Raw genomic sequence first — 14,981 nt, 5'->3', positions numbered from 1 at the left:
CAGATCGATTTTTGAAGGAAGCATAAATGTATCCTTAGCTGCCTTTGATATCCCACAATCCTGTGCTTTCCGTTCTGTGACAGTTGAGCTAGAAAAATAAAGATGGCGTCTGAAGGTTGCGTTTGCTGCTCAGTTTGTGTATAAATGTATGATTTTGATCAACATATTTTAATTTTGATATAATTTCTATCGAGAAATTACTACTGTAATAATTAAATATTTGTTTAGTTCTCACCACAGCTCGCGCTATATTGCTGTAGATCATTAAACTGTTACACTGCCTCAGAAGTCTGTCTGAAATCAGTTTCGTGAGGTACCTTCATGCACAAACGCTGCCGTACAAGTCATTCTCTTATAAGACAGCGAGGCAGCAAGACAGCTACCTAGGTTTTCGGACGCAGCCACAGAGTGACAAGACAGACAGAAAAAGAAAAAAGAAAGAATCAGACTCGGATTCTCTTACCCAATATTTACATACACTGTTTATTTTGATGCTTATAGTGTGCTGGTCTGCTGGATCATTAGCTTTGCAACATGCTAAAAATCAAACTCTATTGGTTCAGCTGTGTTAAGTCTCCAGTTGCACTTGATGAGGATTTGAGTCCTGTGTGGCACACGGATAGCTAACAGAGCATTCCAAATCAATCACTTACAGTATGAGGTTTCAGTTAACACACCGCCTGTGTATACAGTAGGCTGCGGACAGCAACACAGATCACTAGGTTTTGGAAGAGAGCTCATATTTTTGTAAGCGCTGTCAACAAAAGCCTATGACACAAGGGTTGACACGGGTCTCGTAACATCTAAAGCCAGGTTTCCTTTGAACACACGCAGGTGTGAGCACAATCTCTCCCACACTCACTTCCTCTGTTCTAGATGGTCCCTGGGAGCATTAATCAGGTTTTAATAGAAGATTCCAAAGACTCATCTCAGGGATGAGTGCACAGGGCTAATTGGATGAGGAGCAGAGGCGAGGATAGAAATCATTCCCAGAATCCCTCAGGTATACGCAGTTACAGCGGTGCTCCGGGAAACACCTTCGCAAAAACCTCCAATCATGTCAAGCAACAAATATCCTAACTGGCATTTAGCTTCCAAATCTGGTTAATATCGGCGGGTCGGTAGTCGTGGTAAGCGCTGGCTCCTGAGGTAGACACAGCAAGAGCCCGGAGGAGATTTATCTTTGCAATTACAGCTGCCAAAGTCATTCCTTCAGTAATTGAAAAGCAAGGAGGCCTCTGAGGGTCCCCAGCGGATGCAGGATGAAGGAAACACAGAAACGCAGCATAAATCAGGTCAACCGGAACCTGAATAGGGGCTTATCTACAGTTTGTACATGGTGGCGATTTCAGTGAGAGATAAGTGTGTGGGAGCAGCGCTCGCTATTATTTAGCTAATAACTGATAAATTAAAACTTTCAGTTTATTTTAAAACAATTTATTCCTGTGATGGAAAACTGCAGTAGCAACGCAGTGTTACTTCAGTCTCACATTATCCTTCAGGAATTATGCTATTGCAGATCTTTTTATCAGTTAAAGTAGTTTGTGCTGCTGTGAAAATGTGATAATTTGTATTCAAGGTTCTTTGATGAACAAAGTTTAAAAAAAAAAAAAAAAAAAACTTAAATAGAAATCTTTTATATTAAAATGTCATTACTGTCACTTTTGATTGATTTAATACATCCTTGCTGAATTAAAGTATACATTCCTTTAAAAATAATAATAAAAATCTTATTATTGACTCTGAACTTTTTAATGGTAGTGTACAAAAATATCATTATCACTTTATTATAAATTGCCAACAAAAAACAATAATGGTTGCATCAGACTAACTTCAACATACTTGAATTGCCAAAACTCTTCCAATCTGATAGCTATTTAAAAGTATAACCATGTATTCTGCCAAAATATTGATATATACACTGCCCTCTAAAAGTTTGGAAACACCCTAGAAAAGTGGGGTTTTGGACAATATTGGCATGAATCCTTTTTAATTTGTGATAATTTTGCACTGATAAGGGACAACACAAACTACGAAAACATATTTTATTACATAAACAGTTTATACATAGAAAAAACTCATCAAAATATCCACAATTAGCAGCTCTTTGACCTAAACTGGGTTCTGATTGGTTCATTGTATTCTAAACTTAACTGGCAATCAATTGTTGAGGCTATTAAGGTGTGCTGACCCTTAAAATTTTTACAAACCTGGGCCAAATTTAAACCAGTAACCAGGCATCACAGCTGGCAATGGGGCATGTCTGACTTTGACATGTATATATTGCATTATTATGTAATCAAAATGAAAATTATTATTGCTGGTCTTCAATGATAAATGTCAAGTTACTGTAATGTATTTGAACCAAAAAATAAGGATTTATGCTGATATCATCCAAAACCACACTTTGCCAGGGGTGTTTCCAAGCTTTTGGAGGGCAGCGTATATTATAATTAGGGCTGCCAATTTAACGTGGTAGATTAATTAATGACGGTAAAAATAATGTGTTAAAATTAACACTTAACGCACTTGCCCTGCCCCTGACCTATGTAGGTCATCTGACAGTACATTCAGCTGATTGATGATGAATATGATGCAGGGCAACAACTCACTACATGACTGAGCCTATAGAATGCAGTCAGAAAGTCCCTAAAATTCAAGGTATGGGGGCAAAAATGCCCATTTGAGTTTTTGTCTCATATTTAGATCATATGAGTTAAGCAATATCACACGAGTAACGAGTGCAATATCACACAAGTGCTGCTTTTGCCCCAAATATAATGAGTGCAAATGCGATAGCCTATTGATTTTAAATAACAGTTCAGTAAATAAGTTAATATTGTGTTATTTTTGTTCAGTTTTGCCAATGAAACTATAAAGACTAAGCAGGATTGTTTGTCTCTGCACAATACACAGCAGTGTTTCAATTCTGAATCCCGATTTGAATGAATCGAGCGAATGATTCAGCGGATTCATAAAAGACTTGGATATTGAAGAGGCAAGAGCGCTTCAAAAGCAAACAGAGCCGTCCGAGCTCTACTTTATCGGACTGTGTAGCGGCGCTCCAAGTCCAACAAGCCTGAAGAGAACCATTTACTTCCCTACTGAATGAATCAGCCATTTGAATGAATCGAATTAATGAACAAACAACTTAATCATTAAGATGTTTACCACCACCTACTGGCAGTTATTAGTTTTTTATTTAGAGTCTAATTTTATTTAAAAATTAATATTAACATTTTAATTAAAAAAAAAAGATGATAAATTCTATGTTGAATCAAATAAAATATTTCTTTCTGAAGCAACTTTTTGTAATGTATATTTGATGCTTTACACAATAATGACTTAAAATGATCTTTTGGGGTTAATTTCTGACCCAAAATTGATGTGTGATTAAATTGCGATTAATTAGATTAGTTAATCACCTCATCATGTAATTATGTTAAAAATTTTAATCACTTGACAGCACTAATTATAATATTAGGTAACACTTTATTTTACAGTGTCAGTGTTACATTTGTTACATGTAATTACTATAGTATTAACTATAAATTACGCATAATTACATGCAAGTAACCCTAAACCAAACCCTAATCCTAACCCTATAGTAAGCACATGTAGTTACTTAATATTACTCAGTACTTAAATGTATAATTACAGTGTAACAAAGAAACCTTAAAATAAAGTGTAACCTAATATTATGCTGCCTTTGGAATCACAACCCATATAAATATTGAAGGAAAGCTTAACTGTCTGCTTATTAGCACAATCATTGCACACACCCTCATCGGGAAAAAAATGGTTTTACTCAAATTAAAACACCAGAAAAAACAAAGCTTCTTTAATATAGCCTCTCTTTTCAGTGCTTACACTCATACTCACTTCATTCTCAGTTTGATGTAGGCTGTGGAGAGGTTGTTCCATGCTTCTGAATTCTGAATGGAGGAGAGAAACGAACAGAGTCAAGTCTACTCGTCAAAGTCATTTGTCAAAATAAAACCATTATAAATAAATAGGAAATATTCTCTAGATGTCTGGTTTCTTAACAGCATGTTTACTTGTTTCCTGGACAGAATTTTAAGCCTGCCTCTTGACTAGATTTGAATTTTAAGTACACCATTAGGAGCATAAGAGGCTCCTGTACTACATCTAATAGTGTTCTTGGTTTTATGGATCTTTATAGATGCATAAAAGCAAGTAGAAGCCTGAGAGCACAAAAACAGGGAGGCATTCGTAGACACAATCTATTGATTACGAAAGACAAATCAGATACGACAGCACAAGTACTGAATAACTAAGCACAAGCCCTTTCTTTATGGTCATATGACACTGATCTCCTTACAAGGACCGTGTGACTTACATCTGGTTCCAGTCCGACGCATCTCTGGAAAGCTTTGGCGGCCCCTTCGTAGCCTTCCAGTGCAAAATATGCACAGCCCAAGGAAAACCACACACCCAACTGTAGAGATAAAAGGAGGAGCAGAAAGCATGAGAAAGACGAAGAGAAAATTGATGAGACTCCAAGTGCTTCACTCGTCTTTTAAAAGTGTTATTCTGCCCTAAACATTAATGATGTTTTTGAACCCATAAACCTCTAGGAATCGGTCTCTTTCTTATGTTCTAAATCATAGGTTTCTTCTCCTGAGTGCTCATCTTTGAATCTCTCTGGCACTCCTCAGTCCTAACTTCCAAATCTAGGCCTGAAGGGAATATTAGCTCCGAGAAGCCCCGCGGCTGCGCTGCGAGGCAGTGTTAAAGATCACGCTGGGGTCATCAATGAGTCCCTCAGGAAAATTACTCTGTCTTATTGCTGCCTGTGCTTCTGCATTATGGATGAAAGGAGGAATGAAGAATGAGTAAGGGGGGGGAGGGGGGGAGAGTGAGCTGTGCACTTTTTTTTGGGCTCTGTGGTGGATGAACCTGATACCATCCATCCACATGCTGCTGTCTTGCTTTTTATCTACCCCAGTGTTTCTCATGTTCTCTGTCAACACTCTGCCAATCTTCTCTGTACATCCATCCTTGTGATCTTCTCAAGCTTCTGCATGTGTGGTCAACGTGGTCATGTTCACACAGAACGTGTTTTTGCATTCCACGGCACTGCTTTTCCATTGTTTTTAAACATGTAAACATGCTAGATGGACGTGTTTGACTGCTGTGCTCATGTGTTCTGCACAGTCTTGCGCTTGGCACAGAATTATAAATAAGCCACACTTTTAAAAAACATCTCTAGACCTTGCTTTTTTCATTCCACTGCCCTCCATCTCACATTTTTTTAAACATTCTTTATGAATGATCACTAAGGCGTGCAACCACGTCTGCAAAAAAAAAAAAGAAAAAAAGATTGCTCCCATTACAATCTTATTGTGCCTGTGTCTAAAATATCAATCAGTTTACATATCTGCAAATTTTATGAATTGTATGAACTGACCAATGTTTAAAGTGCCATAAATAGACTTTATAAATGCATATGAATGATAAATATTTTCACAAAACTCTTAAGACTTAAACTACAGCACCTTTATTTATTATTTACAATTACTATTATAATCATTTATTTACAAATAATGGGCCTCATTCATGAAACAAGCAGAACATTTTTTTTGTGTAAATAAAGCTGTTCCGACAAATTTTTGGATTCATGAAAATTTTCGCATTTCCAAAATGTTAGTTGGTACGAAAAATGTACATCTGCTCCCTACTACGTGTAAATGGTGTGTAAAACATTTGAACGTTCTGTGTTCTTTTACGCAATAAACTGATGACACTGCATTTTGATACACTGTGTACCATAATAATGTTTGTTTGTCCTCTTTTTTTTTTTCCCCCTTTTCTTTTTTTTTTTTTGTAGCTGAGAGTTGAAAACTATTTCATTTTGGGTAAAACGCAGCACTTGTTACTGTCACTTTTTCCCCAGCCATCCATCCATAGTGGAGGAGGGGTAGGAGGACAAGTACCACACCGACCAATCATCCTCTTTACAGTGACTGGAAAAACGCTGCACCTCCAAAGCACTCGCAAGAAGAGCACCAGGCTTTTTTCAGCAAGCTAAAAGTGCTTTAGTGGACACATGTTAATTTAATATTTATTGATAGGCATATTGCCTATTAGTCTCTTTTACATTTATGCAATACACTGGAGCCAAACCTCAGAAGGAAGTCCAGAAGATTCCACAGCGTTCCTGGATATGTAATTTACATAGTTGTAACTCATAGGCGGGGATTATGCTAATTGCAAATGAGCGTGAACGTGCGCCCTACATGCACCCTACTCTGAATTTATTCGTATATTTTAAATTATTATGAATTTACTTGTATATTTACGAAAGTTTCATGAATTAAGCACAATGTATTTGAATTTATTGCTACGAATTTTCTTTCTAACTTTTGATGGTTGCACCAAATGACTGTAAATAGACACTCAAATGACTTTGAATGTAAATTTGTTTTAAAAACTTACAAGATTTGTAAAAGGTGACAATGTGCTGTTTATATTTTATGTTGTAACACTGACTTGAGAACCAAATGACACCATATAGAAAGCTTGCCATTTCTGACAAAAGTTATTCGATTCCCCGGCTGAACACCTGCATCATTTCAGTGGAAAAGGGGTATGGGTGGTTAATGTTTTCAAGCTTACAGGAAAGAAGGATGCATGGTTAAGTACTATAAAGCTATGCATAAGTGCACATCATACCTGCATTGCATTGATTCGCAGCGATCGTTCAAAACATTCCACGCACTGCTGGAATTCTTTGTGGCGCAGGTGATGCAGAGCTCGGGACCGTTGGGCACGTGCGCTGCGGTGTTTGGAAAGCTCCCATGCTTGGTCGTAATACTGCGGATCCTTCAGTACGTCACCTAACAGACAGTAAAGTGTCGGCGTCTCCTTTTTCTCCAGCTCACGCCTCAAAATCTCCTCCGCCTGAGAGAAATATGGACCATTTTAAAGCAACATTGACTAATTTAATCCTCAAATTCGAAAACGTACTAGGCCAGAAGTATGTGGAGACCTCTTTCTAATTACTGGGTTTGACTAGGCCTCTTAATTCCAGTAAAGATTTCATGTCATATAAAAGGCGTTCTAGGGAATTGTGTGCTGAAACTTTGTTGCAACAGTCATGTAAGGACATGCAATACTCTGGTGTGGAAGAACTGGGCTGTCCTACACGAAGCTAGACTTGAACTCTACTAAACACCTTTGGGATGAATTGGATCATTCAGATAATTTGGTAGAGCAAAATCTTAACACAAGTGTGTAAGCTGACCAACTCCCTATTGACTCCAATGGTTTTGTAACTGGGTGTGGCATTAGGGTGTCCACATTCTTTTGGCCATGTAGTATGTAAGGATTCAATTGACAGCATGAGTATGTTGCTACATTCTTTTAAAATTATTATTAACCACATAATAATTTAGAACACTGAATTACTAAAACAGTTCCCAAAGAAATCAAATAAACAAAACACTTACAGACATTGCTAGGATCCAAAATCAACAGAACAAAACACAACAAAAACATGTACACATATACACATAAAATTAAACTTTCTAGCAATAAACTATCAAAAATCAATTCAGTAGACAAGGCCAAAAAAATATCGAAAATAAAACTTCAAACCAGAAACATCTGCATTTGGCACAAAAACAGAAAACCATTTTGGAGAACAGGATTGAGGCAGTCTTAAACCTTTGTCTCCAACATGTGAAATATATTAAAAATGTGCGATAACCACTAGGCTATGGCCACAAATGCTTATGAACATGAGAACTTGACGTGACCGGACTGAGCAGTACTGTGCTAAACCATGAACAGATTAAACCTCATGAAATCTGCAGATTTGGCTGGCGAAATACTGCTGCTGTTATAATTTTTTTTATAAACACTGGTTGAAACTCTTCACATCCTGATGGCAATCAATAATAGAAGTGGTCTAAAATCAGAATGTCCTACCTGCCTGTAAACATAAGTATTTCCATACCTCGGCACACCCTGTCGACGCAGACATCACACCATCGGTGCTTTCCGTAAGACTATGCAGAGTTGTAGACAGACCGTTACGGAGCACCACAAACAAAAAGCAGCCACCTTTAACAGTTCCTCCTGAACCAAAACAATGAGCTTATGCTGCGTTCACACCAATGTCATAACCGTAATTAACCCTTAAATGCATGACTGTTTCGCTAATCATTCTTACATATTCGGGTCTTTATCGACCCGGATCTATATCTAACACGGAAGGATCTCTACCTGTCGTGATGATATAAAACTCTGATATTAGAGTAACAATTACAGAAGAATAAAATAAATCGAATTTTGTTACCTTTTGGAGCTTGAAAGGGCTCAGTTTGAGCAGATGTTTTTTGCCATCCTCACTGTCCTTGTCAGAGCTCATTTCCCAGTAAATTCAGCAAATAATGGGCTAGTTTTATGTTTGAGGTCACGAATATGAGCCCATTCGCGATCTCAAACGTATTCTCAAAACTATATAATTTTCAAAATCTTCAAAATCAATATTTCGATCGCTAACAGCTTCATCATATTCATCCTGTAACAGTTACAGTCATATTTGATTGCGTTTAGTACTTGCTCTGCAGTAAATCGCTGAGCCATTTCATGTTTTTCTCATTATTTCGTTTTCTGTCTGAATGAGTCATCACTTCAGCATTGTGTTTCAGACAAGTGAATTGCACTTATTCCGTCATCTAAGATTCAATTATTGTTGTGCAGAAAAAAAAAATATACGTACACTCATACACACCTCGGGTCGTTTGCGACCCTATACAATTTTTACAAAAAATGAATACAAAAATAGGCATTCTTTTATAATTTTATGATTTTTTTCTTTTTATATTCTTTATAATGAATTAATTGAGGAATACCAAAAAGGTTGATGTCTAACTTTAAAAAATTAATGAGGAGGAGGGTAGTGAATGACGTCCCGGGTCACTAAAGACCAGAGGTATGCATTTAAGGGATAAGAGATAGCAAACCGTGACATTCTACCAAAAGCTGTTCACATCCTCAGACTAACCACATTTTTATGTCAACACTATCAACACCAAAATTAATCTGGAGCAGTCAGGTGGTACAAGAGCTCTGTAAGTTGTTTACGTTCATTATTTTTGTACTGTTGTGTGCTTTAAAGGCAGGGTAGGCAAAAAATTGTGTTCCAAATTTGTTTAAACTTTCTATATATATCCATGCATAATTAAAATGTAAGAACTCTGATAAAAAGAGTATAAAAATCGAGTGACTCTAGACCGTTTAATCTGTATTAAACACAGCTCATTATTTCCATCCGGGACGAAACATAGGATTGGCTTAGGCGACTGTCACTCTCTCGCAACCATGGCAACCACCCTTTTGACACACATGACCTGCCCACTTGCGCGCACACGTTTGATTTGGGGAATTCAAGAGGCATGGATCCTAGGAATACCAAAACAATGGCAGAGAAACAGCAAGCAAAATTCACAGTACCGGCCTATGCAGTTAGTAAAGGCAAACCAGGCAAAAAAAGGAAGACAGTAACAGTACACGAAAAGGCAATGAACAAAAAGTCTTTGGATAAAGAAATAAAACGCGAGTTAATATCGGCGTGGCTTTCCAGCGATGGCGAGAACTGAGAGCAGGATTGTGCACAGTTTGCACGCATGCATCAATCAGCATTTATCATATATGCATCATATAACAGTGGCAGGTCCCGAGGCAGGCGCATATAACCACGGAAGGTCCCGAGGCAGGCGCATATAGCCACGGAAGGTCCCGAGGCAGGCGCATATAACCACGGAAGGTCCCGAGGCAGGCGCATATAACCACGGAAGGTCCCGAGGCAGGCGAGCATAACCATGGCAGGTCCCGAGGCAGGCGCATATAACAACGGAAGGTCCCGAGGCAGGCGCGCATAACCGCGGCAGGTCCCGAGGCAGGCGCATATAACCACGGAAGGTCCCGAGGCAGGCGCATATAACCACGGAAGGTCCCGAGGCAGGCGAGCATAACCGTGGCAGGTCCCGAGGCAGGCGCATATAACAACGGAAGGTCCCGAGGCAGGCGCATATAACAACGGAAGGTCCCGAGGCAGGCGCGCATAACCGCGGCAGGTCCCGAGGCAGGCGCATATAACCACGGAAGGTCCCGAGGCAGGCGAGCATAACCGTGGCAGGTCCCGAGGCAGGCGCATATAACCACGGAAGGTCCCGAGGCAGGCGCATATAACCACGGAAGGTCCCGAGGCAGGCGAGCATAACCGTGGCAGGTCCCGAGGCAGGCGCATATAACAACGGAAGGTCCCGAGGCAGGCGCATATAACAACGGAAGGTCCCGAGGCAGGCGCGCATAACCGCGGCAGGTCCAGTGGCAGCTCCCCCTGCCACGCAAAGATTTTACTCCCTCTCAACTGAGGGAACTCAAGGGGCTGAAAAGTGACACCTTGATGGCTTTATTTCTGCTGGACAGGTAAATCTTTCTTTTTGTATTTTGATCATACATATTTTTTTGTTTATTTGTTCATGAAGCATGTGTCATTAGCACATGTAGCTGCGTAATATAGCTAACATAACATTACTCAGCGAGCCGTAGTAGAGACGATAAATAATCTATAGGCCTAGCTCAAGATGATAGCTATAGTGTTGAATTGTGCATAATTTTGCTTTAGATAACTAAATACATGTTTAACAGATAGTAGGCCTAACGTTACTCCGCATCTAGGAACTTTTCTTAGAACTATACTTACCCTCTGTCTAACTCTTTTACCATGTTCACCTGTAAGTTTACCTGCACGTTTTTTTTTAATATTCTCTACCTATGTTTACTGATGTCTTTATCTTGTATCTGTGTGTGTCGTACACACTTTGTTGTATGTATGTGTTATTATTTTGTGTCTGCAATGCAGTTGTGAGTTGATATTTGAGTGTATGTTACTCTGTTTATCTGTAGAAAAACGTATATGTTATGAATCTTACACGAAATTCATCTTCATCACAGTGTAAATGATGGTAATGGAAAAACGTGTATCATGCAACCTGTTTTTAGCTTTGCCTTTATAGATAACTAGCTCGTTAGCGAATCAAAAAATACATATTTTAAACTTTACCAATATCAATATGCTAGCTTGATAGTGAGTACTAAAATACATCTTGTTTGTTTATCTTCATAATTATAAAGTTATTTTTATTACATGTGATTCTAACAAGATGTCACTACATGCACTGTGCTCCTTCCTCTCCGCTCGTCTCAGGTAAATAATGTGTCTTCCAGCTCAGTGGTCGGAGTCGCGCGTTCATGCGTTTTGGGGGCGTGGCTTTGGAAGGAGCCCAGAAGGGAGGGGGTGGAGTGAATGGAAATAATGAGCTGTCTTTAAAACAGTCGTGAGAGGTCTACAGACACTCGATTTTTATACTTTCTTTTTCAGAGTACTTAAAAAAGGTTTTTTTTATACATTTTTTTCCTACCCTGCCTTTAAGACATGAGGTAATTTAACGTTATCTCTCATCTTGTGATGCTTTGCAGAATCGTTCATGTGTTTTGGAGGCGGCGTGTTTTGAAGGACCACTCTAAAAGGAAGCTGGGATCTTAAGCTTTCAAAGTTAGCTCGCTATTGCTAGCCTCTCCAAAATTGCCTACCCTACCTTTCACACATGCCCTTCATACGGTCACTGTGAATGTGGCTTCACTCTGTAATATGCTGGACACTGTGCTATATTACAGTGCATCTCTCATCGGCTCCTGCCCTTCCACCCCTGCTGGTGCTCATGGGGATAGATGGATAAAGGGCTTTTTGCAAACGCTTAGAACCGAAGACATAGTGGGAGAGAGGAGGTGGGCGGCAATAAAATTCACATTGCTTGGCCAGCAATTCTATTTGAGTGCTTATTTATTTTCGTGGGTACACATAATTTGAGAAGTGGGAACAATATCTCTTCGTACTAGACAATAGTTACATAAAAAAAGAAAGCTCAATGCCTGAAGGTCCAGACAGAGGATGAATAAGCTATTTACTTGGGTAGAAAAAGTCTAATATTTCTGTTCTATTAAAACAACACAGATAAGACAAGGTAAGAGAAAGAAATACAGTAGAAAAAGAGAGCCCTATGGTTTTGACAGCACTTGAATGCTCCTTTGTTCCTTGGTGCCATTATTAACTGCACATTTCCCATTGCCCACAAACAACAAGGTAATGTTAGATCCAGCAAAGTTTGTGTTATAGCCCAGTCAGGCACGGTAAGGCTGCCGGATCTCATGACTGCCAATAATACAAATGGATGCTAATCTAGGCCAGGTTGTCCGTTTCACTGCTAATAACTTTTAGAAGGGAAAATGAAACATTCTGATACCATGTTTACCATGGTAAATTCTGGTGATAGCCTGTTGCCTACTACAAGAAACCCCTTAACCTCTAAAAAACCCTTTATTTATGATGACAACTGTTTTCTTAACTTAGAAGGCCACACTTTTCATGGTGCTTTCGAGTAGGAAACAGCATACGGCTGGGAAAACATTTCAAAAAATATATTTTTTTCAACAAAGGTCCTGAAAGCATGTGCTTAAACTTTCAAAAACAAAAAGAAAAAAAGTTTAACTTCAGGAGGTCAAACTAAATATTACATTTCCAATCTATTGGATGTTCTGTGCTTTGCTGAGAAAACAACAAAAATAAAATATTAAAAATATCGAATTTATGGCTAAAAAATGAAGTAATGAAACACCAAAATGTCCTGTATTTATAGAAAGAGCATCCAAACGGTAAATTCCAAGAGCAATTTGCAAGTACACATGCAAGCTCTATTGGGACAATAAAATTAACTCAAATCAAATAAACATCAGTACACATTCCGAAGTCCCTCGTGCTCTGAAGATGTTCATTCATTAAACAAAGAACATAATTTCTCCCCATTCCAGCCTTTTTTGCGTAGACACCTTTTCCTTATCTCACTTCCTTTTTCACATTTCACCAATTTTCTAATTTCTTTCCTCTCATATAAAGCGTCATCCCTTTCGCCTATCTCGGTCTTTTAATTTCTTTTCTGTACATACCTGCAGTTTATGGCTTTAAACTTTAACACAAGCACAGGAAAAGGTAGTGCGCAAGTCAGTACCTCGGGTACTACACTAGAGTGGATGTCAGTATATTTTTATAATATTACAGCTCAGATTGGGGGTGATTGGGTGGTTTTATTGACCTCAGAGGTACCCTATAATCTGATTGGTACACAAAGTGGAAGGTAACTTAATAAAGCTGTGAAATGGCTCCCAGAAAACTGCACTGACAGACACACACACACGCACACACACACACACAGAGATGTGTTGTTAGAGCATGCTGACAGGAGCTCATATAGGGAGAAGAAAAGAAGAGCAGGAGGAGAGATAGAGAGGAAAAAGGGAAGGGATGGATGTGACAAGAGGAAAAAGTAACAATCAATTGCTCTTCGAGACCTTTAACAGAAGTCACTTTCGCTTATCCCATCTTAATATGTAGAGACAACTGTAAGTAATTTATTTGTAGACTGATTTCCCTGAAGAGTAAACACTGTCAACTGGGACTATCAAAACACTGATCTGTTCATTTGAACATATCGATCAGCCCGACATGGCAAAATTGGCTCAACCAATGGCGTGAGTCTGGGGCAGGACTATTCATTTGAACTGATTTGTTGTATGCGAGTAGGGTACCTTGCCGTGCTGTCCCATCCTCTCCAGGCAAACAACTGCATCCTCCCAGAGTTCCAGTCGTTCGTAGATTAGCAGCGCAGAACTCGTCAGGCCCAAATCAGTCAACAGACTCGCCAACTGCCTCTAAATACACATACACACAAATAGTAAGCCAAGATCAGTCAACAACATACAGCCCACCTGCCTGTAAATATACACAGCATGAGGGAGGCACTCAGAAATATATATTTAGCGTGTGGACACAGCCCAAAAAAATTAAAAATAAACAAGCGGAAAGTGTTCAGTGATTTTCATTTTATTCTGGTTTATCTCTGCACAAGTCAAAGGATTAGTTCACTTTCAAATGAAAACTAACCCAAGCTTTACTCACCCTCAAGCCATCCTAGGTGTATGTGACTTTATTCTTTCTGATGAACAGAATCTGAGAAATATTAATAAATATCCTGACGCATCCATGCTTTAGTGAGGATCAGCGAGTATGAGCTGAACAAAGTGTCACTATCCACATCCATACAAGTAAAATATCAAGCTTCCACCAGACCACCTTCCGTATTAAAATTACGGAAAAAACGGAACTGGCCTAGTGTCAGTTAAGTTGAATAGGGAAAGCGTAGGACGTCGCATAAGCATTTTGAATTGCGAGAGTTTTACATTTTTTTCGTAAGTAGAGCACGGAAGGTGGTCTGGCAGAAGCTAGATATTTTACTTCATAACTTTTTAAATATGGATTTTTTTTTTTTTTTTCGCTTCAGAAGGCCTTTATTAACCCCCCGGAGCCGTGTGGAATATGTTTATGATGGATGGAAGCACTTTCTTCAGCTCATACTCCATCCCACTCATTGCCATTATAAAGCTTGGATGCGTCAGGATATTTATTAATATTTCTCTGATTGTGTTCATCAGAAAGAAGAAAGTCATATACACCTAGGATGGCTTGAGGGTGAGTAAAGCTTGGGGTAATTTTCATTTTAAAGTGAACTAATCCTTTAAATTACTATTCTGGCTCACTATGTAATCTATTTGAAATGACCGAAGCAGCATTTTAAAATTTAAAACAACTACATTTTCATATTCTAACGAGCAGATAAAATAAAAAATTAAGGATACAGTACATTCACACACACACACACCATCTTCTTTTATTTCCTCTGTCTTTTTTTCCCCTCTCTCAACCTCTAACGATGCATTCTGCAGATGACCATCTATCCATCTCCACGATGTCATGCTTCACAAGCAGCAGCTATATATACATCTGTGCAATTAATGACCCTCGTCTGTCTCTGATGAATGCTACGTTAAATGTG

At 38.8% G+C, this 14,981-nt stretch overlaps 1 protein-coding gene across 1 annotated transcript in view; it reads right to left on the bottom strand.

Moving 5' to 3' along the window:
• The window catches only part of ttc27 (tetratricopeptide repeat domain 27), a 112,925-nt gene that overhangs the window by 14,952 nt on the left and 82,992 nt on the right, over positions 1–14,981 (bottom strand). The window contains exons 12-15 of the mRNA XM_067368040.1: positions 13,678–13,800; positions 6,697–6,924; positions 4,361–4,459; positions 3,883–3,935 (exon numbers count right to left, since the gene is read on the bottom strand). Coding sequence (XP_067224141.1) covers positions 3,883–3,935; positions 4,361–4,459; positions 6,697–6,924; positions 13,678–13,800 — 503 coding nt within the window. The remainder of the gene's footprint in view (positions 1–3,882; positions 3,936–4,360; positions 4,460–6,696; positions 6,925–13,677; positions 13,801–14,981) is intronic.

The sequence above is a fragment of the Chanodichthys erythropterus genome, chromosome 18 (genome assembly GCF_024489055.1).
Source record: "Chanodichthys erythropterus isolate Z2021 chromosome 18, ASM2448905v1, whole genome shotgun sequence".
Lineage (NCBI taxonomy): Eukaryota > Metazoa > Chordata > Actinopteri > Cypriniformes > Xenocyprididae > Chanodichthys > Chanodichthys erythropterus.
The sequence above is the reverse complement of the archived record's forward strand: the minus strand, read 5'-3'. Positions and strand labels throughout refer to the sequence as shown.